The sequence below is a fragment of the Ictidomys tridecemlineatus genome, chromosome 1 (genome assembly GCF_052094955.1).
Source record: "Ictidomys tridecemlineatus isolate mIctTri1 chromosome 1, mIctTri1.hap1, whole genome shotgun sequence".
Taxonomy (NCBI): domain Eukaryota; kingdom Metazoa; phylum Chordata; class Mammalia; order Rodentia; family Sciuridae; genus Ictidomys; species Ictidomys tridecemlineatus.
Genome location: NC_135477.1, coordinates 85318177 through 85343148, shown reverse-complemented (window position 1 = coordinate 85343148; position 24972 = coordinate 85318177). Strand labels below are relative to the sequence as shown.

The following is a 24972-nucleotide window of genomic DNA, read 5'->3' as shown; positions in this document are numbered from 1 at the left end:
ACTGAGTTGGCCAAACTAGTGGAATGGCCGGTTTGCAAAGGGGATGTTGTATGAAAGAAATAAACCGCAGAGTGCCTCAGTTATAGTTCTTGGATGTAAACAACATAAATAGATTTTGGTTCCTAAATATGACCCTGACTACTCCCATGTTATTATCTGCTTAGGAGCGAACCCCTGCGTAAGCATCATATCCATGTGCCGACCCCTGGCTGCACTGAGGCAGGGAGTGGGTAATGAAATCCCATGGTTCTGGAAGGGATCCTACTTCCTATCAAAGCTATGCATGATGGGGATTCCCCAGAGGGAAGATCCAGGTGCCCAGCAGAAGGGAAAAAAAAAAAAGAAGGATGCCAGTACCCCACAAATGTCTGCTTCCCAGAAGAAAGGAAGGTGCATGGGCCAACGCACTGAAGGGGCTCTCACACATGCAGGTAGGAGGGAGGACTTCCCTCTCTAGGCAGCAGGGAGCCCGTGGGGGATTTAGAGCAGGGGAAGGGACTAGATACCCAGAGCATTATTTTCATTATAATTCATTTTAATTGAATGTTTTTGTCTTGCTTTGAGCAGACTGGAGAGAGCTGGGGCCAACAGTGGGGAGACCAGTTGGGAGATCAGGGTGTCCAGTAAACATGAACTGGAGATCCGGAGTTTACCCTGGGTCATTAGGAGATGAGGGATGAGGACAGAGCTTGGGGAAGTCCTGAGACCTTCCTTGCCTCACACAGTGGTGTAATTTCGCTGCCCCACTTGGTCAAACGCGGTTGGAATGAACTCATGAAAACCTTTGGTCCAGATTCAGGCTGATGGTGGCATCCTTTTAAGCTCATGGCTTCTTTTTGCCCTTTGTGATCATTTTCTAGCCACTGCGTATTTCTGCTTCCTGAAATGAGAAGTGAGGTGTGTGAAAACCCGAGGGTCGCGGTAATCTGAGCACACCCTGGCTTTGTCAGGGAAAGATTTTGCTTCCAGATTGTGCCTTCATCTAGTCCTTGGCACGCTCTGAGCCAGGAACTAGACAAAGTGAAAGGTTGTTTGAATACTGATGTAAAATCCCATTGGGTAGGGAAAACCATCTCTTTGAGTTATGAACACAATCTGTACAGTGGCCTATTCACTTCAGTGTTAATTGTCACCATTTGAATGGAGTTGGACAGCATTTAGAAAATAAGGGGAAAACGCCTTCAACAAAGCCCTTTTCATGGGTGGCTCTTACCCTGTGCCTGATTCTACTGCTCTTGCACAAAATTCTGTATTTTCTCCCAAGGCTTTTTCATGCTTCTAGCTTGTACAATAGCTAGGAGTTTGGCCTAATTATGATTCACAGGCCAGCACATTCAAACCCCCTTGTGAAGCCTTCCTATACGGATGATTTTTGGTTAGTTTGCCCTTGGTGATTTTTGACCTGGTTAATATTGCATTTTTTTTTTATCCTGATAGGTCATTTCTAGAGAGAATTATATCAGAATTGTACTTCACAAAGAGCTTTCCTGTGTTATCTTACTTTATCTCTCAACAGGCTCATACAAAATAACTTCTGGTATCTTAGTCTGACTTGCTACAGAGTTTGTAAGAAAATAGTTAAAATTACTCTGTCTGGACCTCAAAAACATACAAATAGAGTTTCATTGTCCCTTTATTTGAGTAGCTCATAGTGTTTTATACACATAATTCATGAACTCTCACTGTGTGTAGGCAGTGGAAAATATTTTTTCCTTGAGGCAGTATTTATACATAGAGAAACAAAGTCCCAAGGAAAGCAGGATGGTCCTGTGAACAGGAAGCCAGGGCTGATTTGAGCTGCCTAGCTTTCAGTCTGATCCTTTTCCTTGCCCATTAGAAAACCTGAACTCAGGTATTGCCACATGACTGTAACCCCAGCTACTCAGGAGACTGAGGTAGGAGGACTACAAGTTCAAGGCCAGCCTCAGCAACATAGTAGGGCTCTGTCTCAAAGAAAACAAACAAAAAACTGAACTCTTCTTTTTTTGGGGGAGGGATAATTGTTTTTAAGAAAATTAGTATTTTAGGCCAAATTCTCCCTGGAGAGCTAACTGTGAGAGGGAGCCTTTGGGCGGCGTTTTCTCATGCAATAGTGAGGTGGTTTCCTCTTCTTGCATTGTCAGCAGTCCTTTTCTGTATGGTAGCCAGAAGCCAGATGGTCAGTGTGGTAGCATGTTTTTGTTTCTGAAAACCATGTTTGGATGTCCCCATCTCGTGGGGCTGTGGAAGCCTTTCCAAATGTTAGAGAAGACAGCAGCTGCTCATCTGCCTCAGGCTGTGATGGGCAGGGGAACAGGTCTCCTCTTCCCCTTATTTTCAGCATCTTCAAGGACAGGCAGGGTCTCTCCTCTTCTTCTCTTAACCTCTTTTCACCTTCCCACTAGTGCTTTGATCAAAGAGTAAAGGAGCAAAAAGACTTGGTGTGCAGAATAAAACCCAGGCTGGTATGTCACACGTCTTCAGGGCAGCTCTCTGTGCCTGGGCATCTCAAACAGAGATTGTATTCACAACTGAACTCCTGTTTCCTTCCCCCAAAGCGGACAACCTACACTGTCCCCCAGCCCTGTGATGGCAGCTTCACCTTTTTCTCAGACTTCAGACTTGGGAGGTAGCTGTCTCTGTCTCTCATATTCCACTTCCAGTTTGTCAGGAGGTCCTACTACCTCTATCTGCAGAATATATCCAGGATTCAGTTGTGCCCCTCCCCCCCAATCCTCTGCTACTCTGTGGTCTCAGCCACTGCCTTTCTTGCCTGGATTATTGCAGTGGCCTCCCAAAAGGCTTTTCCTTTGTCCCCTCTCAGTCTGTCTGTGGTGCGGTACTCAGAAGGATACTTTTAGTGTATGTGTCAGATTATATCATTTCTCAGCTTAGAACCCTCAGATGGATCTTCATTGCACTCAGAAGAGAGACCAAAGTTCTTATGATGATGTGCAAAGCCCTTTGGGATCAGTCTTCCATTTTTCTCTCTGTACTAATTTATATATATATTAATTGTAGATGGACACAATATCTTTATTTACTTATTTTTATGTGGTGCTGATGAGGATCGAACCCAGGGCCTCACGCATATGATGCAAGAGCTCTACCACTGAGCTACAACCCCAGCTCTTCTCTGTCCTGATTTTAAACATTACTCCTTCTCACCTATTCTGCCCCAAAGTGTGGCCTTGCTGCTCTGTGAATATGCTCCTGCCAGACCTGCTTTTGTCTTGCCTTTAGACTTCCCACTCCCTACATCCTCTGCATGAGTACTCTCAGCCCACATATCTCACTCCTGCAGGCCTTCCCTGACCACTGTATTTAAAATTGCACCCTCAACACTGCCAGTCTTTTATTTTTTTAAAATAACTCCTTTGCTTCATTTTTCAAATACCACACATCACCTTCTAATGCACGATTTTTCTGTTTAGATGTGATTTATTATTGGCCAGAGGTAAACTGTAAACTTCAGAATGACTCGGATTTTTGTTTCTCTTCAGATATATAATATCTGGCACATAATAATCCTGGCACCTAGCAGGTGTCCAAATATTGTTGAATGAGTATATATTGTTTTCAAAACAATTATCTTTGCTTTACAATCCTACTCAAAGAGCACAATAATTAGACTTATTCTCCTAATGAAATTTTGATATGTATGGAGTACAGCAAAGGGTGTGGGAGGAATATTTTAGCTGGGGAGGTAAGATAAACACATGAACCAATTAGCAAATAGTGCTGAGATATAATTAATTATTAGATTATAGGCCATCAACAAATAAATCACTCACTTGCTATAGTTGGGTTTCACAAGGCACATTCCACACTGGGGGATTGTGTGTGTTATCTGTGTTTTACTGAATGCTCTTTGAACTCTCATCTATATAAACATGTAATCTAAATTTATAGACCACACACATAGATAGGTTTGTGATGTATACAGATGCACACACGAGAGCCCATGGGCACACCCACATACACTCTCACGTACACAGAAAACTGCACATTTTCTAAAATTTGGCTAAGAGGCCTGCTTGCTCTAAACTATACCCCAATCTGTGTGTCCTTCTTTCCTTCTGTGTTCCATTTTTTTTTTTTTAGTTATTTTGAGTCCTGGTCTGCTGGCAAGGAAGATCAAGACTTTATAGCCATTGCTACCCATTATTACAGCACTCAGTCAATCAACCATCATCTAGTAAAGAATAGGAACTTAAAAAACTAGGAGACAAGAGAGGTAAAAGCATATGTGTTTGTGTATATGCACGTGTATGTTGGGGGTGGGGTTGACATGAACTAAAGTTAGTCCTATTAGTGTGGTTTTAGAAGTACTGGTTAGGCACAGACCATTTATTTGTTTGTTTTAGGTGCTGTTTAGGTCTTCATTTTATTAAACTGAAAAACATTATTTTCTTTTTTTTTTCAGTAACTGAGATTTTATTTTAACAGTCATAAGTAAACCCTTTTTTATTTCTTTCTCTTCCCTTCTCTCCTCCCACCCCCTGAACCCCTGGGTCTACTCTACTGATTTTTCTTTTACTACTGCTACCTATTACTACTGCTACTGCTATTACTATTGACATCATCATCATTTTAATTAGACTGTATATTTGGGATATATATCCTGTCACTGATAATGTTAGTATCTTTTTTAAAAAAAATATTTAATATTTATTTTTTAGTTATTGGCGGACACAACATATTTGTTTTGTATGGGGTGCTGAGGATCCAACCCGGGCCGCACGCATACCAGGCGAGCGCACTATCACTTGAGCCACATCCCCAGCCCCTAATGTTAGTATCTTGGATCATGTTTATTTTCCAGATCAGGCAGAGAGTGGTTTAGTTTGTGGCATGCAAAGATTTGTCTTGATGTGGCATTTGCTGCCTTAGGTACTGCAAAGCATCACATTTAGTTCCTAGTTCCTCTCTTTCTTTATCCCTCCTCTCTTTCCTATGGATGGAACCTAGAGCTTCCTCACATGCTAGGCAGGCAGTCTGCTACTGAGCCCCCAGTTCCTTTTGAACAGTGCTTTGGTCAAAGTATTAAGCTCAGTGTTGCATTAGGAAGCACATCAATATTTGAGAGTTATAAAAAACATGACCTAAGGCGGGGACACTGAGTTTTTCTGAGGATTAGTATAAGCTACTACTGTGAAGAAAAAAAAGCCCACATTCTACCTGCTACAGTAGACATTGTATTTTTTTGGGAGTGTATCCAGTGTTAAAAGAATCTCCCACTTGTCCAAGTTAAGATCACCTGGAAAGACAGAGACCTTTTCTTTGGTTACTCTTGCTAATTGTTTCATGTGTTTATCTTGCCTCCCCAGCTAAAATATTCCTCCCACACCCTTTGCTGTGCTCCATACTGATGAGAAACTTAACATACCATAATGTAAACCTATTCACCTTAGAGGAATCTATGCAGATTGCACATTTTAATTTTTTACATTATTTTAAAATGTTGTAATAAGACTGTCTTTATATTTTATTTAAAATCAATTTTAATTTTATTAAGTATGAGTTAACAATGAAATGATGTTGTAAAATCTTTAGGAATTTTATCTAGTATATCATATGTTCTTTATAATTTTAATTAAATTTTTCTTTTTCTTTCTTTTTTTTTTTGTTTTGTTTTTCAGTACCTGGGATTGACTCATGTGCTTTACCACTGAGCTTTTTATTTTTTTTAATTTTGAGACAGGGTCTTACTCAGTCACTGAAGTTGGTCTTGAACTTGTGATCCTCCTGCCTCAGCCTCCCAAGGTTCTGGGATTCCAGAAGTGTACCATCCTGAACAGCTTAGTACACATGTTTTTAAAAAAGGGATTTATAAACCTCTTACTAGGAAATTACACCTGGATATTCTTAGGAAGTTAATTGGTGTGATTCTCCTAGAATATAGGAAATAGCTGGAGAAGATCCCCTTTCTGAAGGAGTCTTCAGGAGGTAATTAACCATTTTTTTTGCTTTAAGGAAGAAGCATACTTAAACCATCAGCCATAAAATTAAAATCTGTCTAATATCCAGAAAAGGACATGGAACAGTTCTTCAGTGCCTAGGAGTACCCTGTGACAGGACACTGCACATCCCTGGCCACCACACTCTAGTGCCAGGACCTGTATTCTCCAGCACATTCAGCATCCTTATTCTTTCTTCTCCTTGCAAATAGACACAGGTTTGCACTGCACCTGAACTGGTAGCTAGTAACTTTGTCACTTCCAAAGACCATGGTCCCTTTTGAGTCTTGATTCTTCTTAACCTTACTGCAGTCTGTTGTAAGCACTTAGTGTTGCGTGTTATTATATTGAACTGTTATTTAGCTCTTGATTTTTGCTAACTGTACACGTGTTTGGACTTGTCAATCTGTAAACCTCTCAAAACCAGGATCTTATATTTCTTTATGCCCATTGTAATATTCAGGATGATTTTAAAAAATAGATGCTTAATTTGTTTAAGATATTTTTATAACTCATTGCAACATTTAATACTTAATGGAAAAAGAAAATTCTTTTCTATTTTAATTTTAAATTCCAAATGCTGACTCTCACGTCTTTGTACATGATAGAAATCTATAGCAATGAATCTTAGTATGTGTAGTCATGTTTGTGTAGGTCCAAGGAACCTATGGTTAGAGGTGAATTTCAATCACAATAACAATTTTTAAGCTTACATTTTACCAGTAAAACCATTGGATTCCTAGTCCTCAAACTTCCTCTTTTATAAGACACCATGATCCCTTTCTTGGTGTTGGCTTTTTTGATGGCTTTAGCTCAAAGCTCTTTCCTGTCCCTGAGCTCCTTCAGCATTTACCATGTAGCCTGGTTATTCCAAGTTCTTACCTCCTGGCTGCTACTTCACCTGCCCTTATCACACGAGGGGGCCTGAAATTGCTCACATCAAGGAGCCTATGAGCACTGGTCATTTCTCATTCTGATTTGCTTCATTTATGTTACCATGTTTGCTGCCTTCTTTCTCTTTTGGATCTGTCTCCTTTCTTGGATTTTGTCACATTATACTCCTAAATTTCTATCATAGCAATAAAGAGAGATGGCTGGGAAGGAAGGATTTGGAGCAGACTGGTTTAAATCCTGGTTCCAAGTTTTCTTTCATATGTGAAAGCTAGAGAGGAAAAAGGAAATGACAGATGTGGTGGTGTTGGGAAGGAATTGCATGAAAAATCAAGGGAGATCAGTAGAACAGAGGAAGGGGACCAGGGGGTGGGAGGAGGGGAGGGAAGGGGAGAAGTGCTGGGGAGGGCTTTTAGACCAGGTATATTGTTATATTGTGTGCATGTATGAATATATAACAACACATTCTACCATTATGCACGACTGTAATGCATCAGTAAAAAAGAAAACCATATATAAAAAATAAATCCTGGTTCTTCCATATTAGCTATGTAACCTTGAACAAAGTGCTTAGCCTCTCTGGGTTAATATCAGCATTTTTCTACATGGTTTAATATCAGGTGAATTAAAAAGCACTCAGATTATGCCCAGTGCAATGAACAGTGCTAAAGAAATGTCAACTCTGATTGCTATTTCATGGATGGTTCTTTCTTGATGTCTTTGTAAACTCCTCTTCCTCCAATTTTCTCTTGGACTTCTCCAAGTTTCTAAGATAAGCTTTTCTGTATTTCCAATTACCCACCTCTTCTATCATGTTATTTATTCCCAATAGTGTCAGAGTTTGTACCATATAATCAAAATCTTATTCTCCAGTCCAGACCTCTCTTTCTGGAGCTCCAGATTTTTTGTTTTCAACCCACCCTGGGCACCATCATCTCATCTCATTTCCTTCCTCTAATAATGTTTCACTGTTTATCTATTTCTCTTGTCTGCTTTTCTTTCCACTCTCCTTATTTTGGTTGATGGCACCACCCACCTAGTTTCCCATACTGGGAGGGAAGGAGTCATCTTAGATTCCTCCTGGTCCTCATGCCTACATCTAGCGTAACACCAAGGCCTGTCTGTTTTATACCTTATGTGTGTCTTGGCTTTACCTTTGCCCTTCCTAAGACATTGCTTTCAATCAGCTCTCATGCATGATGCACCTGAAGGATAGCTGTGGTCTCTTTTCTGGTTGCCCTGACTTTAGTCTCTGTCCCCTTTGTCCAGTACTTGGGGAATTGTCCAGCGCTTGCGGCCACTGTGATCTCGCTAGGACCCAATTTGCATCACAGCCTCCCTGCTTAAAAAGCTACTTACATCATTTAGTATGACATATCATTGGGGTGTGGGAAAAGTTTCCATCTCCTTTCTATCACCACCCCATACACACATTCTTCAGCAGGCCTGGAGATCTCTGTAGCATCATGAACAGATCTTTTATGCTTCCATGGAGCTGTGTCTGATTCTTCCAATTGAACTGTTCTCCTGTTTCTCAGCTTACTTGGCAACAATACCATGTACCTCAATGATCCTCAACAGGAGCCACTGTTGGCGTTTGGGGTGGGACAGTCCTTTGTGCAGGATTGATCTGACGGGAAAGGATGCTTGGCATACTTGGTTCCTGGGCATTGAATGCTAATAGCAGCTCCCTTCCTCCTCCTCTTCCCTCACCCCACCAACCCCAGTCACTATGACAAGCACAGAAGCTGCCTACCCCCATTTCCCAAGCCCTCTCTGGGTAGGATGTCCCTAGTTAAAAACCAGTGCGTTCTTTAAAACTCAGCTGAGGCTTCATCTACTTGGGAAGCCGTACCTCCGACCTCCGCGGCTGCTGATACAGTTGAGCATTTCTGCCTCCCCATTCTCGCTGATCCCCAGCACATTTTGTATTTTCATTATTTCCTTCTCTCTCTCATCGGGCGGGCAGTTCCTCTAGTACAGGTTTTATCTTTGCATCCCCAAGGATCTAGTATATAATAGGCACCCAGTAAATATTTGTAAAGCAAGTGAATGTTTATATTATCCTTGGTATACATCTCTTCCTTCAGGTCATTATTTATCTACTTCACATCTGTGTGTCCTTGTTTTTCATGTAGTTTTAAAGGGACTTAAAGGAAGAAACTTTTACACCATTTTAAAAAAAATTACGTAGTGCAAAACCTATGGATAGCATTGGTTTTGCACTACGTAATTTGTTGAGCTAAATTAAACTTTAGAGACTTAGTCATATTTCTAAGGTTAAATCTCAATTCTTTAAATCTTTGTATAAAAGTCATATTTCTAAATGTTAAAGTGTTATTCTACTCTCTTTCTGGAGCTCTTTCTCTAGGTCTTTACTTTTGTCCACTTATTTTATAGTTTAGAATTGAATATAATAATTAGCTATGCCAATTTAACAATACCTTATTTTTTTAACATTTAGTTTTTAGTTCTAGGGGGACACAATATTTTTTTTTAAAATTTTTTTATGTGGTGCTGAGGATTGAGCCCATTGACTTACACATGCTAGGTAAATACTCTACCACTGAGCCCACAACCCCAGCCCAAACAATACCTTAATTTTAATCGACTCAAGGAAGTAATTTTTCATCCCTGTAAAAACTATATAAAGCCTGGGTGGGGAAAGGAGGTAGGTTTTGAGTTCTGGAAGAAAAATCACATTCTTCTGGTTGAGAAGCCGCTTCTATGGAACTGTATAGTTTGTAACCTTTTGGGGGTTGGCATTTTTTTGCATAGCAAAATTTTCTGAAGTTTTATTCATGTTATTATATGTATCTGCAGTTTGCTCTTTTTTATTGATTAATATATAGTCACCCTTGTTATCTGTGGGGATTGGTCCCAGGAATCCAAGGATGCTTGAGTTCTTTATTTAAAATGGTGGTATTTTGTATAGCCTATGCTTCCATATGCTCCAGGTCATCTCTTGATTACTTATACTTGACTAACACAATACAAGTGCTATGTAAATAGTTGTTATATTCGTGTTATTAAGGGAATAGTGCCAAGACAAAAATCTGTACATGTTCAACACAGACGCACTCATCCTAGGCCTCGCTACCTTTCCAATCTGCAGTTGGAGAAACCCATGGATGTGGAATGAGGGCCCACTATACACTACTGTGGTATGGACGTTTTTCTGTAGTATGTGTTTACGTACCAGGATTTAACCATCAACCTGTTGAAGCACAGCTTGATAGATTCTAGCTTTTGGTTATTACGGATAAGGCTGCTGTTAATGTTTACATCCAGTTTTTTACGTGACTATAAGTTTTTATTTCTCTGGAGGGAAAATAGCCACTAGCACAATTACTGGCATGAATTGTGTATTTAGTTTTTAAGGAACAAACTTCTCCAGAGTGGCTGTATCATTTTGCATTCCCACTAGCAGTGTGTGAATTTCCAGTACATCCACATCCCCTTTGGCATGTGGAAATGTCACTTTTTTTTTAACCATAATGAATGATATGTATTGATAGCTATGATTTTAATTTGCCTCTCCCAAATAGCTAATGATTTGAACATCTACCCATGTATTTATTTGCCATCGTTATGTCCTCTTGTTCAAAACATCTGTTCTTAATTTTGTCAGTTTTTCTAATTGGGCTGTTGGAGGGTTCTTTGTTGAATATGTGGTTTGTAAACATTTTCTCCTAGACTGTAACATGTCCTTTCATTCTCCTCACATGGTCTCTTACAGAGCACAAATTTTTAATTTTGTTGTCTAACATGATTAAAAAATAGTTCTTAGCTTTTTTCAGGTGTAGTGATCCTTTAAGAATCTGATGAAAACTATAAACTTGTTATGAAAATTCACTTGCACAGATTTTTCTGTCTCATTTCATAGAGCTCATGGGCTCTCTCAAGCCCTCCATGGACTATAATTTATGATCTCATGGCTGAATTAATATTGTATTAATTTCTAGTAATCCCAGATAGGACTCCAGGAGAGTGGAGTCCTATCTGGGATTACTTCCCCTTGTCAAAGTGAGAAGTGGGAAGCCCTGCGGTTTACAAAATAAGAGCAAGTTGAGCATGCTTCTTACCAGGCTAGGGCCCAGCTCAAGTGCCCTTTTCTCAGTAATACATTCCTTGGTCTGTCTGGAAGATGTTGCCAAGTTGCTATTCTAAATTTTTGTAGACTGAACAGCACCACAAAAAACCATCTTTCTTACATTGGATTCAAATATTTAGGCATCAGAAATGAATGAACTTTGGAACTTTCCTACCTACCAGTTCAGTTTTATTATCCAGGACTCTCTTGTTTGTGTGATTTATTATTTTTCTTAATCTAACTTTATTAAAATGGATGGAAAGTAAGACAACAAAAATAAGGTATTGGTGAAGAATCATGGGTCTGCTAAATTTGATATGATCATTCACAATGCCCAAGCATGGAATCCTCAATACAAGCTGGGCTTTCACTGAACTTGGGAATGTATTCCATTATGAGGGGAAAGCAAAAGGGAAGCACATGGGAATGCTGGAATATATGCTGTAAATTCTGATTAACAGGTGGTGTGTAATTAGGAGTGTCATTGTTAGATGGGTGGCACAATACCCTTGTTCCCTATCAGTTTGTTCTCTTTCGTCACAGATGTAGCCTGTGTCTTTTAAGGATGGGTTGGATATAAACATAGACTTCACGTCTGCATTCATGTCTGTCCCAATGCTGAGCACATTCCATTTAGAGAACTCCTCTCTCCCTTCATGCTTGCCTTCCTCTACCACATTCTGCAATTTCAGTTGCCTCTCTCCTTCCCCTCTCTGGCTTCTCCTGGATGTAGACCTTATCATCCCAACTAGACTGTGAACCCAGCGATGATAGCTGTAGCATGCGATATATTTTAATACCTCTCCCAAGCAGCCTACATGATGCTTTGCACAGTGTACATGACTGTGAATTGACTTTTGGACATCAAGGAGGGACTTTAGAGATTTATTGCTAATGAACAAATAGTCACTTTGATAGGTTGTATCTTGTCCAAGATACATGAATGGTAATTGAGCTTTGCACTGACTATGAACAATACATGAAACAGACTCACAGCAGAAGTAAAATTGTAAAGAAGATGTTCAATAGATTTGGAAAAAGCCTTTTTAAAAGGCTTAGTGATAATCACTTTGTCTATGTGCAAATATATCCTGAGAAATACAAATGAGTGAGACAGGCTTGGCAGAACATTTTGTTAGCAGCCAACTCATGCTCCTCTTTGTACTTTATAAACATCCTTTAATTTAGGCTGCACCATTTCAAACTGACTAGCTCCCCTTCTTCCTCCCCACTACTCAGCCTTCATTAGACAGAATTAATGAGATCCTGTTGAATAGTTAGTGGTGTTTCCTTTCTAATCTTTAGACATCTCTTCATTGAGCTTACCAAATAATTCAACATTTTCACTCAAAGCTGCTTCGGATTGTATAATTCAGATAGATATCTCTGGTCTGAATCAGGTCTATAGATATCATTGGCTATTCAGTGGTAGGTTTATTTCTAAAATGCTCTTTCTCTCTCTCTTTGCTGATTTCCATTGTGTTGGCATCAAAGGGTTTTACTGAGACTTGGCTTTATCTCCCAGTTATGTGTTGTGTCTGAATAACAGTTCCAACATTTCTAAATATGTGACATTAGGCATGTTGGAATTTTCAATTCTGAGCTAATTCTAAGAATGAACAGAAAGTGAATTGTGTGTGTGTGTGTGTGTGTGTGTGTGTGTGCGCGCACACTCGAGTATGCACACGTGTGTGCATGTAATTAATTGGGGAAGGAGATTGGGAATTTTTCTTATAAACCATAACATCTATGCTGCCACATTTTAAAATAATAATAACAACAATAATAATTTTGATTATCATTGGTACTGGGCATCCAACCCAGGGCCTCAAACATGCAAGGCAAGAGCTCTAATCCTGAGTTACACCCCCAGCATGCATTACATTTGATTTTCAAAGCACAATTGTGACAGTAATTTTTACTCAAGAGCTTCCATTTCCTCATGGTGGGGAGAGGTACTCTTATTCCTTTAATACTGAAATTATTATATTTGAAGCTCTTGTCTTCTCATGATTCCCCCCCCCTTTTCACTTGTTAATGGGTCTCTGCCACATTCTCATGGATCAATAACTTCATGTATAGTTTAGTCAGTTCTTCAATAACACTATTTCCAACTTTGCAAAAATTTTATGCTTTAAAAAAACATTTTCAGTTTTATTTTAAACTGATTTGTATTTTATTTACATCAGTTGGTCACCATACCAAGACCAAAGCAAACAAACAAGAGAAAACAAACTACAAAACAATTTGTTTCTCTATAAGGATGTAAGCTGGTAGATAGATGATAGAATTAATTGGAGGAATAAGGCAGTGTATGAATGGGGAGAGCATTGCTTATCTGGGGCTTAATTTTATAAATGACCAGTTCATTTAAAAAAATAATTTAGGTTGCTTTCACTTCTTATGTAACCTTGAATACAGGGAATTAAACGTGAATATTCGTGCAACAAGGTCTTCCTATGTATTTTGTTCAAGGCTGCTAGGAGGATTTGAGTTGACAATTATGAAATATTTAGCATATTACTGAATCTTTATGTTTCCAAAAGGTAATTATTAATGATGATAAGTATTCTTTGTGTATCACCTGTTAATTGGTTTTATAAAAGTCATGTAATCGAGTATTAGTATGTTCAAAAACCAAATTCAATATGTCTTAGAATATTTCATTTAGATGCACAAACATGCGAAACCCCAAATTTCATAAAGTCAAGAATTGATTTTTTCTTATAAGTTGAATGTTACATTTGCTTTGCTCTTTAAAACAAATCAGCCTGTTTAAAAGGCTCTAATATTTTTCTTTAGTGATAACTAGCTGTCACAGGCATTAGAATATTATATATTCCTTATAATGTATGCCTAAAATATGTGTCTTGATATTCTTTTCATAAGATGTTTTTCCCCTTTTGGGAAAAAACTTAAAAACTATGGTAACCTACTAAGGCCCAAATTGTTCCCTAATATCTGCCAGCAAGACTTTGCAAATATTTTGGCATTTACTTTCCCAAGAAATATTTTTGGAAAATGTAGTGCAATTCTTTTAGAAGTGCTTGAGTGTGAAAAACTTAGAATCACAGGTGGAAAAGTCAAACATTAGGGAATAAAATGAAGCACAGAGGATGACATTTATACAGTGAAAAAACTAGACCTTATGAAGAACTTAGGCAGTTGAAACTTGCCTGGCAAACAAAAATTTGTTTGATTATTAAACTTTAGGTAAAGGAGACACAACATAGTTCAGCTATACAACTGTGCAAGGGAACATAGAACTTACTGCTCTTTACTGTGTAGGAATCAGTTTGGGGAAAATCCATATGAGAATATAAATACTTAAAATATTCAATTTGAGGTTTATAGTTATGTTGGTGTATTATATATTTTCCCCAAATTATTTTTTTTCTACAACAAATGGCAAAGTCTTCCCACATTTGCTATGTAAATGGCATTTAAAATTTTGTCATTTCCAATTTTCATTAAAATTCTGCAAAATTGGTAGTATTTTGATACGGGTTTTAGAAGGATTGGGAGTGGGGTTGAAGACATGCATTACTTCTATTCGAATTTATGTATCAAGAGTGAAATATTTTTTTTCAGCTATGAAACATTTTAAAACCAATTTCAAAGTAAAAACAGTAATAAAAACCAGACATTCAAGTTGAAGTGTTACAAAGTTTTAGAATGACTAAACCAACATTGAAAAAAATAATGGCACATATTTTAGTTTTTGTTTTTTCTAGGGTAAAAACACACACACACACACACACAATACTTGCTGCTCAGAATGGTTTTAAAATTTCTATACTGAAAATGGCAAAGGCAGAGTACACAGGAATAATAAGATATGAGTTATTAAATATAAGGCATTATTGGCCCTGGATGGTTCACTTTTGGGCTGAGATCATGTTACAATTCAAATGTTACAATTTGTGCTGACTGACAAGACTCTGGAGAAACCAGATTCTTCTTCAAGCTGTGCCATGTTGGAATTTGCATGAGACTCCATTTGACATGTGCCTTCTCACCATGTAAATAGAGAACTAGTTCCTGGAGCTTGCCACACTCCATAGGTCATGCTTAATTCTTCTAAAGGAAGAGAACAGTACCCATGGCCTGAGGAGGAGGGGAAAAGGTCTACTTTTTAGGAGCAGATCCTCAAAACGTTGTTGCCATGTTCCCTTATTAAATAAGCAAACACACACGTATCTCATTTAATGTATTTATAAACCATATTAGCCTAACAATGTGTATTCCAAAGCATACACAAAGTGGAAAAATTATGAATATCAAACATGACAGTAAATTTTTTTCTATTAATAAACCCTTTTTGTTTTCTAATATGTAAAATATATAAAATGCCAGTGATAGTAATATGATGAATACTTGCCATTATTTTTGTAAACTTTGGTTTAATCATTTTAATACTCTGCAAGAGTCCCACTTGAATGTCTGGTTCTCATTACTGTTTACTCTGAAGTTGGTTTTAAAATGTTTTATGGCTGAAGAGGATACTTCACTTGGATGCATGGATTCTAGTAGACATGCTCTTCTGGCTGCACACACAAATTTATAAGGGACTTATGTTTCAATTGTATTTACCTTTTATGCAAAAGTTTCTTGTTTAGATGTAGCTGGTAAATAAATTCTCATCTTCTCTGATGGAAACCCATCCTTCTGCAAACTAATTAGAAGTTGTTGCATTAAGGAAAGAAAAAAAATGCTTGAAATGTTCCCTTTGGAATATTAAAAAAAATAGACTAGAAAGCTCTTTTTCCAACAATTTACAGAATGCAGATGTGAGGGCTACTAGAGGTGGCAAACTTAAAAAAGTTATTGCAACAAAATCACATAACAACGAACATGTGTGCAATTACTCTATTTCAAAATGTTCTCACTGTGGCATGCAACATCTATAATCTTTTGAAATGCATTTTCTTTTTCATTTATTAAAATATATTCCCTTCTTGAAGGGACAGTCTACTTATCTGGAAAAAAAGCATGTTCTTTAAAAAGCACCTGATATAAACAGTCACTTTCCATCTCAGAAATCTTAGCAAGTTTGGAATTTTTCTGTTTTTATAAGGGAAAATTATGTAGTATGTGTTAAGTTTGACAACTTAAAAAATCTTTTGCCACAACATTACCAAAGTACCTCAAGGTAGTAAAATTTTTTTTTAATTACATCCTATCTCATTACAAAAATGGTCACGATATAACCACAATGAAGCTCTTATTTCTATAGTTAACCATATGGACTGGCTAGCATCCTGCTGATTTCTATGTGTTTTTGTCTTCAATGTATTCATTGCAATATCTTGCCTATGTCTGACAAAGTGAATGAATCTCATGTGTAATGCTTTAAAACTTCTTATCAGAGTAGCTGCCTTATTAGTGGTTATACTTACAGTTTTCTTATAGGACATTATTATTAATTAAAAGGCATCTTCTTACCAAAAACATTTTTTGGTATACTTTATAATCAGGCAAAATCTAGCAAATTGTGTAAGCTGAGTTGTGGGAAACATCTGTACTCATATCTAAGTGTATAGAAATCATCTCACACAATTTAATTTGCTGAATATAGTTGTTTCTTAAAATATCTAGCAGAATCTAGAACAGTTTTATTCAGAGAGGAATGCATTTTTTGCTTTATTTTTGTGTATTATTTATGTCATTTAAAAATCACTGTAGTTACTATGTAATGCATTTATTTTCCTACTAAATAACAATATTAAAAAAGTCTTCTAGTTTTATCATTGGTGAAATTTTGTAAAGGATTGGAATTGAATATGGCATGACTGTAAACAGAAGAAAAAATTGTTACTATCTTGAGGTGCAGCAGATATTTAGAGTGGAGGTCATTCATGGTCAATGTTGGTGGATATAGATTCATACTTTAAATGCTTTCTTGATAAGTTAGAATTTGAGGTTATCAACTTATCAGTGCTCTTGGGTTGGTCATTTTTATTTCATAGTGTGTTTGGCAAACAATTCATACTGAGAATTCATATTAGGAATATTTTATCATATTCTTGTTAGGTTATCTTTATTTTGAAGCTTCTTTCCCAACCTTTTGAAGCCATTGGTATGGTCTGTAAAGTGAGTTCATTATAAATTGGTGATTATCATTCAGAAGCTCATTTGAGTGGGTCCATGTACACCTCCCCAGGGCATAACATGTTAGAAATGGGAGCTGTCGTCAAGCCCTTGACCTTGTGTGAACCTCTGTTGCCCGTCAAGATGACTCATGGAATATAGCTTGTGATATTAGAGGCTACCATGCCAGCAATGCCTACGAAGTATTAGTAAAACTCAATATAAGTGGTTTCAGACAAAATAAATAGAAAGTGAGCTTTTCCTATTTTCTTCCTTGCCAAGTGCATCCTCTGGGAATTGCTATACTAAATGCCATGTGTCTGCCTTCTTAAATCAAGTCCCCAAAGTACTGCAGTGGGACTGTGGCCTGGGACCCAGAGAACCTGGGCTTCAAAGTCGGGGAATAGGCAGGAATGTGACTGGAGTGGGGAGCCGCAGTGAAGAGGCAGCGAGTCCCCTGTGTGTGGTGCTCAGAATCCTCACCCAGCCTGCCCTTCACTTTGTCCTGATCTCTTTGCTGTTGTTTCTTTGCCTGAAACTTCTTGAGGGCTGGACCACTTTGTGGTCGCCTGACCCATAGTTGTCGTTCAATGAGCGATGCCACGTCTTTTTTGTTTTGTTTTATTTTTTTCTAATCAGGAAGCCAGTTTCTGGCAGTTATTCAAAAATTATTTTTAGTTTTTAATTGTGGCCGAATAAACATAACAATTTACCATCTGAACCATTTTTCGGTGAACGGTTCAATAGTGTTAAGTACATTCATGTTATTGTGCAACAATTGCCCTCGTTTATCCCAAGAACACTTCTCCTAGTGCAGAAAACTAAAACTCCATATCCATTAAAATCCATTAAATAATAAAGTCTCCTTTCCCTCCTGGTAACCACCATTCGACATCCAGTTTCTGAGTCTGACTGTACTTTTGATACTTCATACGACTGGAATCATGCAGTATTTGTTCTGTCTCATTCACTTAGGATGATGTTAAGCTTCATCCTCACTATGAATAATATTCCACTGTACATGTAGTCCACATTTTGCTTATAGATGTCTGTCCATAGACTCTGCAGGGCAGCACCTGCAGAGGCAGATGTAGGGCACACAACCAGCAAAGAAGTTGGTTAGCTTGACAGTGAACTGCATGCCTCCACTAGGATCCTGTGGCTGGAATCTCTTGTATCTGTGAAAGAGAGGAAACTAGAACCGAGTTGTTACTACATCTTCTGCTTCATCTGCACAGACATAGATCTGATCTTGATGTGGCCTATGAGTCAAATGATAAACTAAGGCAAAACTTTCAAGGTGCTTCTGTTCCCTTTCTTGGCTTTCTGAAATATTCGTATTCTGGGAGCAGCCCGTGGGATAATGCCTGAGGTCATAGGTTTTCCTTATGTGGGGAAAATATTATGAAAGAATAAAGGTGGAGTAGAGATATATGTGTGTATATTTAAATTAAAATTATTTCTATGTTGCTTCATAAATACTACATGTACTGTAATGAACTTACTGTGTTTTTTATTGTGGTGAAACTTAGATAAGTTTACCATCTGATCCACTTTTGAGTATACAATTCCAAACTGTCGTGCAACCACCATCACGATGCATCTGCGAGACATTTTAATCTTCCCAAATGGAAACTCTGCATCCATTGAACAATAAGCCAAGCTCCTGCCAACCTCCATTCTACCTTCCATCTCTATGAATTTGCCTGTACAAATGGAATTAGGTGCTATTTGTTCTCTTGTGATTGGCTTATTTCACTTAGTATAACATCCATGTTGTCAGAATTTTATTCCTTTTCAAGGCTGAATAATATCCCATGGCATATGTATGCCGCATTTTGATCATCCATTTTTCAGTTAATGACATTAGGGTTGTTTCTCCTGGGGCTATGGTGAACTGTGCTGCTATGAACATGGGTGTCAAATATCTAGGTCCCTGCTTTCAATTCTTTTGGTACTTCATACAACTTAGAGGTAAAATTATGGTATCATATGCTTATTGTATGTTTACTTTTTTGAGGAAAAGTCATATTGTCTTCCGAGGGAAAATATATGGATAGCATCTCATTCCTTTCTTCTCTCTCTCTGTCTCACATCCTGAGAATCAAACTCAGGGCCTCCCACTGAGCTAAACCCCTCACTTTTTCTCTCTTCTTTCATAAAGTCTCTGCAGTTTTCCAATGAATTTACTCCTCCCTCCAGGATGTTGATAACTCAACAGTGGGCCAAAGGGAGCTCTGCTGACTGGTTACATCGGGCCTCCTGCGATAACAGCTCTTGTTTGTTGTCATTGCAGATGCAGAAGCCATGGAGTTGAGCTGCAGTGAAGTACCTCTTTATGTAAGTCCCTAAGCTTTGGGCTTCAGGTCCAAGTGGCCCTTTCTTCATTCAGAACCACGTGACTGAAGTGGAGAGAAATGTTTTACTTGCTATTGAGTTGGGCTTTTTAAAAACAACACACTGAGCATTACTGTCTACTTCAAGTATTTGCATGGAGCCTTTTAAAACTGGTTGGCTCCTGTTTCCAAAGTCTGCGTTTTAGTTAGATTTCCTTCATAGTAATTTTTTTCTTTAATTGTATGGTTTCTGGATTCAGAAGCACTCAGTTCATGTACATGGGTGATTTTTGAGAACATTATTTTATGATAAGAGTAAAAAATGTTTCTGTGTGTGTCTTTTGGGGGATGGTTTGGTGATAATTGTGTCAGCTAAAATTATGAAATAGAAATTCAAATGCCTAGTGAAATTCTTAGTTAGGCATTTCTTCTAATGTAGAAGGGTAGAAGGAGGATTCTGTTTTTGAGAACAGTTCCTGGGTACAATAGGGAAGTGAACTGATTTTCTCTTCACGCACAAAATGGCAGATAGTCTTGTCTGTCCTTCTTTGGGAAGCTGTGTTGGTGGGGGCTGGGCCTGGGCAGGGGAGTGGGGACATGTGGGGGAACAGTGCTTTGAAACAAAATATTAAGGAACTGGAATAAATTAAAAAACCTCAATTGATGAAAATATATTCATCCACTTCCCACATTTCACCTCCCAGCTAACATGGACCCCTCCTTCCCTTCCCCATTTCCTGCTATCTTCTCTCTCTTCTTCCATACCCACTGTACAGGTCACTCCATCCCCTGGAGGAAGAAAAGATAATAAAATAAATGGGTTTCAGAATAATAAAAAGCGCTGCCTTCTGGGTTACCCAGTGGTCTGCAGTTTTCTCTCTAGATTGTGATTTGCAGGCTATAAAAGGTATTCTGGCTCAGCCATAATTAAAGATTAAAAAAAGACTGGCCCAAGGCTAAATTGTAAAGTACTACCAAGTCTTACTGTTCCTTTGTGTGTGCATGCTTTCTTTCTCCTTGCTATATTCATTTCACCCTACTCCCCTACTTCAAAATGAATGATCCTGAACCTAATCATGATATATAACTCTGTAGTTGATCAATCCTGGTGAAGCTAGTTTGAACAGAGACCTACTAGATTAGGGTCAGATTGGGGGGAGAGGCAGTACACAATGTCCAAGGAAAGAAGACATTTAAACAAACAAAATAAAAATGCACAAGTTTTTCTAATTATTAAACAATATACTGATTAGAATAAGATGAAAAGTGTTTAGGAAAATGAGCTGTCATGGCATATACTTATTATTAAAAATTAATATATTATCAATTCTAAGGGGTTAGCTTTCCCCCCATTTTACTTTTGAAATTGAGGTGTTCTTACATTCACTGTGCATCTTAGCAGATTCTTTATCAATGCAATTGTGACCTTGGTCACAGTGGTTTAATTTTGTTATCACTGCAGTTTACTTATGTTCTTTGTTTATATTATAGGAATTAATTGCTTTCAAAATGATTTCAGCATTAAATGGCAAAGTTATTCAATATACAGATATTATAACAGTAGCATGATATATGATAAAATCTACAAATTAATTTAGAAGAGCTTGTTTGATATGTATACAATAAAATTCTAGGTGGTTAAACATTACATCATACTTACTCAGCATTTTTAGTGGAATATAAAGTGCATATTATAACTGATGATGGGTTAGATGAAATACAGAAACTATATTAACATGCTTCCTATGTGTATGAATTATATTCAGCTTTTTTCACTTGACTTTTTTTTTGTCAAAATTATCACAAACTGACATATGTCCAACTGTCCATTTGGCCTTACCCAGTAAGACATCAGTAGAATGTGTTATGATGGAAACTCATTTAAACCAAATTCCACCAAATAAGTGACAGGCATATGGTGCAGCCCCCAAAACTGTACTACAGCTCGTTTTATATCTTGAAGGACCTCTTCTTCCTCTTTGCCCTCCTGTCTTCAGAGATTTGATAAATATCATCATTGGCCCCTGAATTCATGGGCTATGCATTCATAGATTCAACCAACCACAGATTGAAAATATTTGAGAAAAAAATTGCATCTGTACTCAACATGTAGACTTCTTTTCCATGTCATTATTACCCAAACAATACAGTACAGTGACTATTTACACAGCATGTACATTGCATTAGGTATTATAAGTAATCTAGAGATGATTAAAATATACAGGTGACTGTGCATAGGTTATATGCAAGAACTGAACCAGTTGTATAAGGGCTTTGAGCATGTGTGGTTTTGATATCTGCATAGGGTCCTGGAACAAATCCAAGGTTCTGAGGATGGAGCCCAGAATGTATTCATACTTTTTTTGGCGGGAGGTGGGGTACAGGGGATTGAACTCAGGGTCACTTGGCCTCTGAGCCACATTCCCATCCCTATTTTGTATTTTATTTAGAGACAGGGTCTCACTGAGTTGCTTAGCACCTTATCAATGCGGAGGCTGGCTTTGAACTTGTGATTCTCCTGTCTCAGCCTCTGAAGCAATGTAATCACTCTTAGATTCTCCTAGTTCACTGAATTTATAAACCTTTAATGTTTTTTTTGTAGTTTTATGTATTATATTTTATACACATATGGTCATAAAAATAAGAAGTAAACTTAAACTAAAAGAAAAAAATCAAAAACCTCATGTTTAGGACCTGAGCTATAGCTCAGTGACAGCTCAGTGACAGAGTGCTTGCCTAGCATGTGTGAGGCACTACTGGATTCAATCCTCAGCACCACATTGAAAAAATAAACAAATAAAATAAAGGCATGTTGTCCATACACAACTACAACTTTAATTTCATTATGAATTATAAGCACTATTGACATTTTGATATATGTTCTTCCAGAGATTTGTCTATATCTGTGTTGAATTTTATCAAGTATTCTCTTGATGAAAATATATTCGTCCACCTCCCACATTTTACCTGTCACTCTTGGCATTTATTTTGATGATATAGTGTTTTCTCATTTGATTGTGATATATTGAATTTCTTCATTTTGATGCTTTTGTGTACTTCTGACAATCCTATTTGGTTATTATGAACCATCCTTTTTGGAATAAAAAACAAGTTAAAAATAATTGTGTCAAGTATATAATTCAAATGTATAGTTAAGATCTCACCAAATTACCAATTCTGAAGAGCCCATACCATATTAGGATGCTATCTTAAAATCATGTCTTAATACTAGGCAAAATTATGTACTGATATCTAAGAAAAAAAATCTCATTACAATACTATTTTTAAAGTAAATAAATGAACACAATTTATCTCCTGGAGAATTAGATCACCTAAGTGGGTCAATAATTCCAGAGGAAAAAATTAGTAGAAATTATTTCCCAACTTCTGTCTACCTTCTCAGAAAAGGGTACCTCATTCAGATAGTTTTATAAGTGATTTTAAAATTCCCTTTGACTCTAACCTGTTTTAACTGAATTATTATTCTTATAAAGCACTTGCCTAGCATGTGTGAGTCACTGGGTTCAATCCTCAGCACTAAATAAAACTAAATAATAAAATAAAGGTGTTGTGTCCATCTACAACTGAAAATATTTTAAAAATTCTCCCCCATTGCATTTTTGGGTTACTATAAACCCTTTCTAAAGGTGATAGACATCTTTAAACATATAGGCAATCTATCCATTTAAATCTTTTTTATTCCCTGTGTTTTTACTTAGATCCATGAAGAAACATTTCCATTTTCTTTCTTATTTTTTTAAAATTTGTTTTATCTTATTTTTAAAATACATGACAGTGGAATGCATTACAATTCTTATTACACATATATAACACAATTTTTCATATCTCTGTATATAAAGTATGTTCATACCAATTCATATCTTCATGCATGTACTTTGGATAATGGTGTCTATCACATTCCACCATCAATGCTAACCCCTCTGACCTCTCTCTTACCCTCCCACCCCTCTGCCCTATCTAGAGTTTGGCTATTCCTCCCATGCTTCCCTTTCCCACCCCACTATGAATCAGCTTCCTTATATCAGAGAAAACATTCAGCATTTGGTTTTTTGGGATCGACTAACTTCATTTAACATTATCTCCTCCAACTCCATCCATTTACCTGCAAATGCCATGATTTTGTTCTCTTTTATTGCTGAGTAATATTCCATTGTGTATAAATGCCACATGTTTTAATCCATTCATCTACTGAAGGGCATCTAGGTTGGTTCCACAATTTAGCTATTGTGAATTGTGCTGCTATAAACATTGATGTGGTTGTGTCCCTGTAGTATGCTGTTTTTAAGTCCTTTGAGTATAGACCAAGGAGAGGGATAGCTGGGTCAAATGGCGGTTCCATTCCCAGCTTTCCAAGGAATCTCCATATTGCTTTCCATATTGGCTGCACCAATTTGCAGTCCTACCAGCAATGTATGAGTGTGCCTTTTCCCCCACATCCTCAATAACACTTATTGTTGTTTGTCTTCATAATAGCTGCCATTCTGACTGGAGTGAGATGATATCTTAGAGTAGTTTTGATTTGCATTTTTCTAATTGTGAGAGATGATGAATATTTTTTCATATATTTATTAATTGGTTATATATCCTTTTCTGGGAAGTGTCTGTTCATGTCCTTGGTCCATTTATTGATTGGGTTATTTGTTTTTTTGGTGCTTAGCTTTTTGAGTTCTTTATGTACCCTAGACATTAGTGCTGTATCTGATGTGTGAGGAGTAAAAAATTTGTTCCCAAGATGTAGACTCTCCATTCACCTCACAGATTGTTTCTTTTGCTGAGAAGAAACTTTTTAGTTTGAATCCATCCCATTTATTGTTTCTTGGTTTTAATTCTTGTGCTATAGGAGTCTTATTAAGGAAGTTGGGGCCTAATCCCACATGATGAAGATTAGGGCCTACTTTTTCTTCTATTAGACACAGAGTCTCTGGTTTAATTCCTAGGTCCTTGATCCATTTTGAGTTGAGTTTTGTGCATGGTGAGAGATAAGGGTTTAATTTCATTTTGTTGCATATGGATTTCCAGTTTTTCCAGCATTTGTTGAAGAGGCTATCTTTTTTCCAATACATGTTTTTGGCACCTTTGTCTAATATAAGATAATTGTAATTTTGTGGGTTAGTCATAGAACTTGAAACACTGGCCAGATCATAGACAAATGAGAGAAATTAAAGGGATACATATAGGAAAAGAAGCACTATTTGCCGACGATATGATTCTATACCAAAAATCTCCACCAGAAAACTTCTAGAACTAGTAAATGATGAATTCAGTAAAGTAGCAGGATATAAAATCAACACCCATAAATCAAAGGCATTCTGCATATCAGTGACAAATCCTCTGAAAAGGAAATGAGGAATACTACCCCATTTACAATAGCCTCAAAAAAAAAAAAAGATTTGGGAATCAACTTAATGAAAGAGGTGAAAAATCTATACAATGAAAACTACAGAACCCTAAAGAAAGAAAATCAAAGAAGACCTTAGAAGATGGAAGGATCTACCTTGCTCTTAGGCAAAATTAATATTATCAAAATGACCATACTACCAAAAGCACTATACAGATTTAATGCAATTCTGATCAAAATCCCAATTGCATTCCTCACAAAAAT

The 24972-nt window shown here is 37.3% G+C and overlaps 1 protein-coding gene across 6 annotated transcripts in view; it reads left to right on the top strand.

Moving 5' to 3' along the window:
* Positions 1-24972, top strand: part of Arhgef28 (Rho guanine nucleotide exchange factor 28) — a 291621-nt gene that overhangs the window by 27068 nt on the left and 239581 nt on the right. For all 6 annotated transcript variants that reach the window (XM_078043571.1, XM_078043579.1, XM_078043576.1 and 3 more), the window contains exon 2: positions 19310-19353. In XM_078043571.1, coding sequence (XP_077899697.1) covers positions 19321-19353 — 33 coding nt within the window. In that variant the 5' untranslated portion in view covers positions 19310-19320. The remainder of the gene's footprint in view (positions 1-19309; positions 19354-24972) is intronic.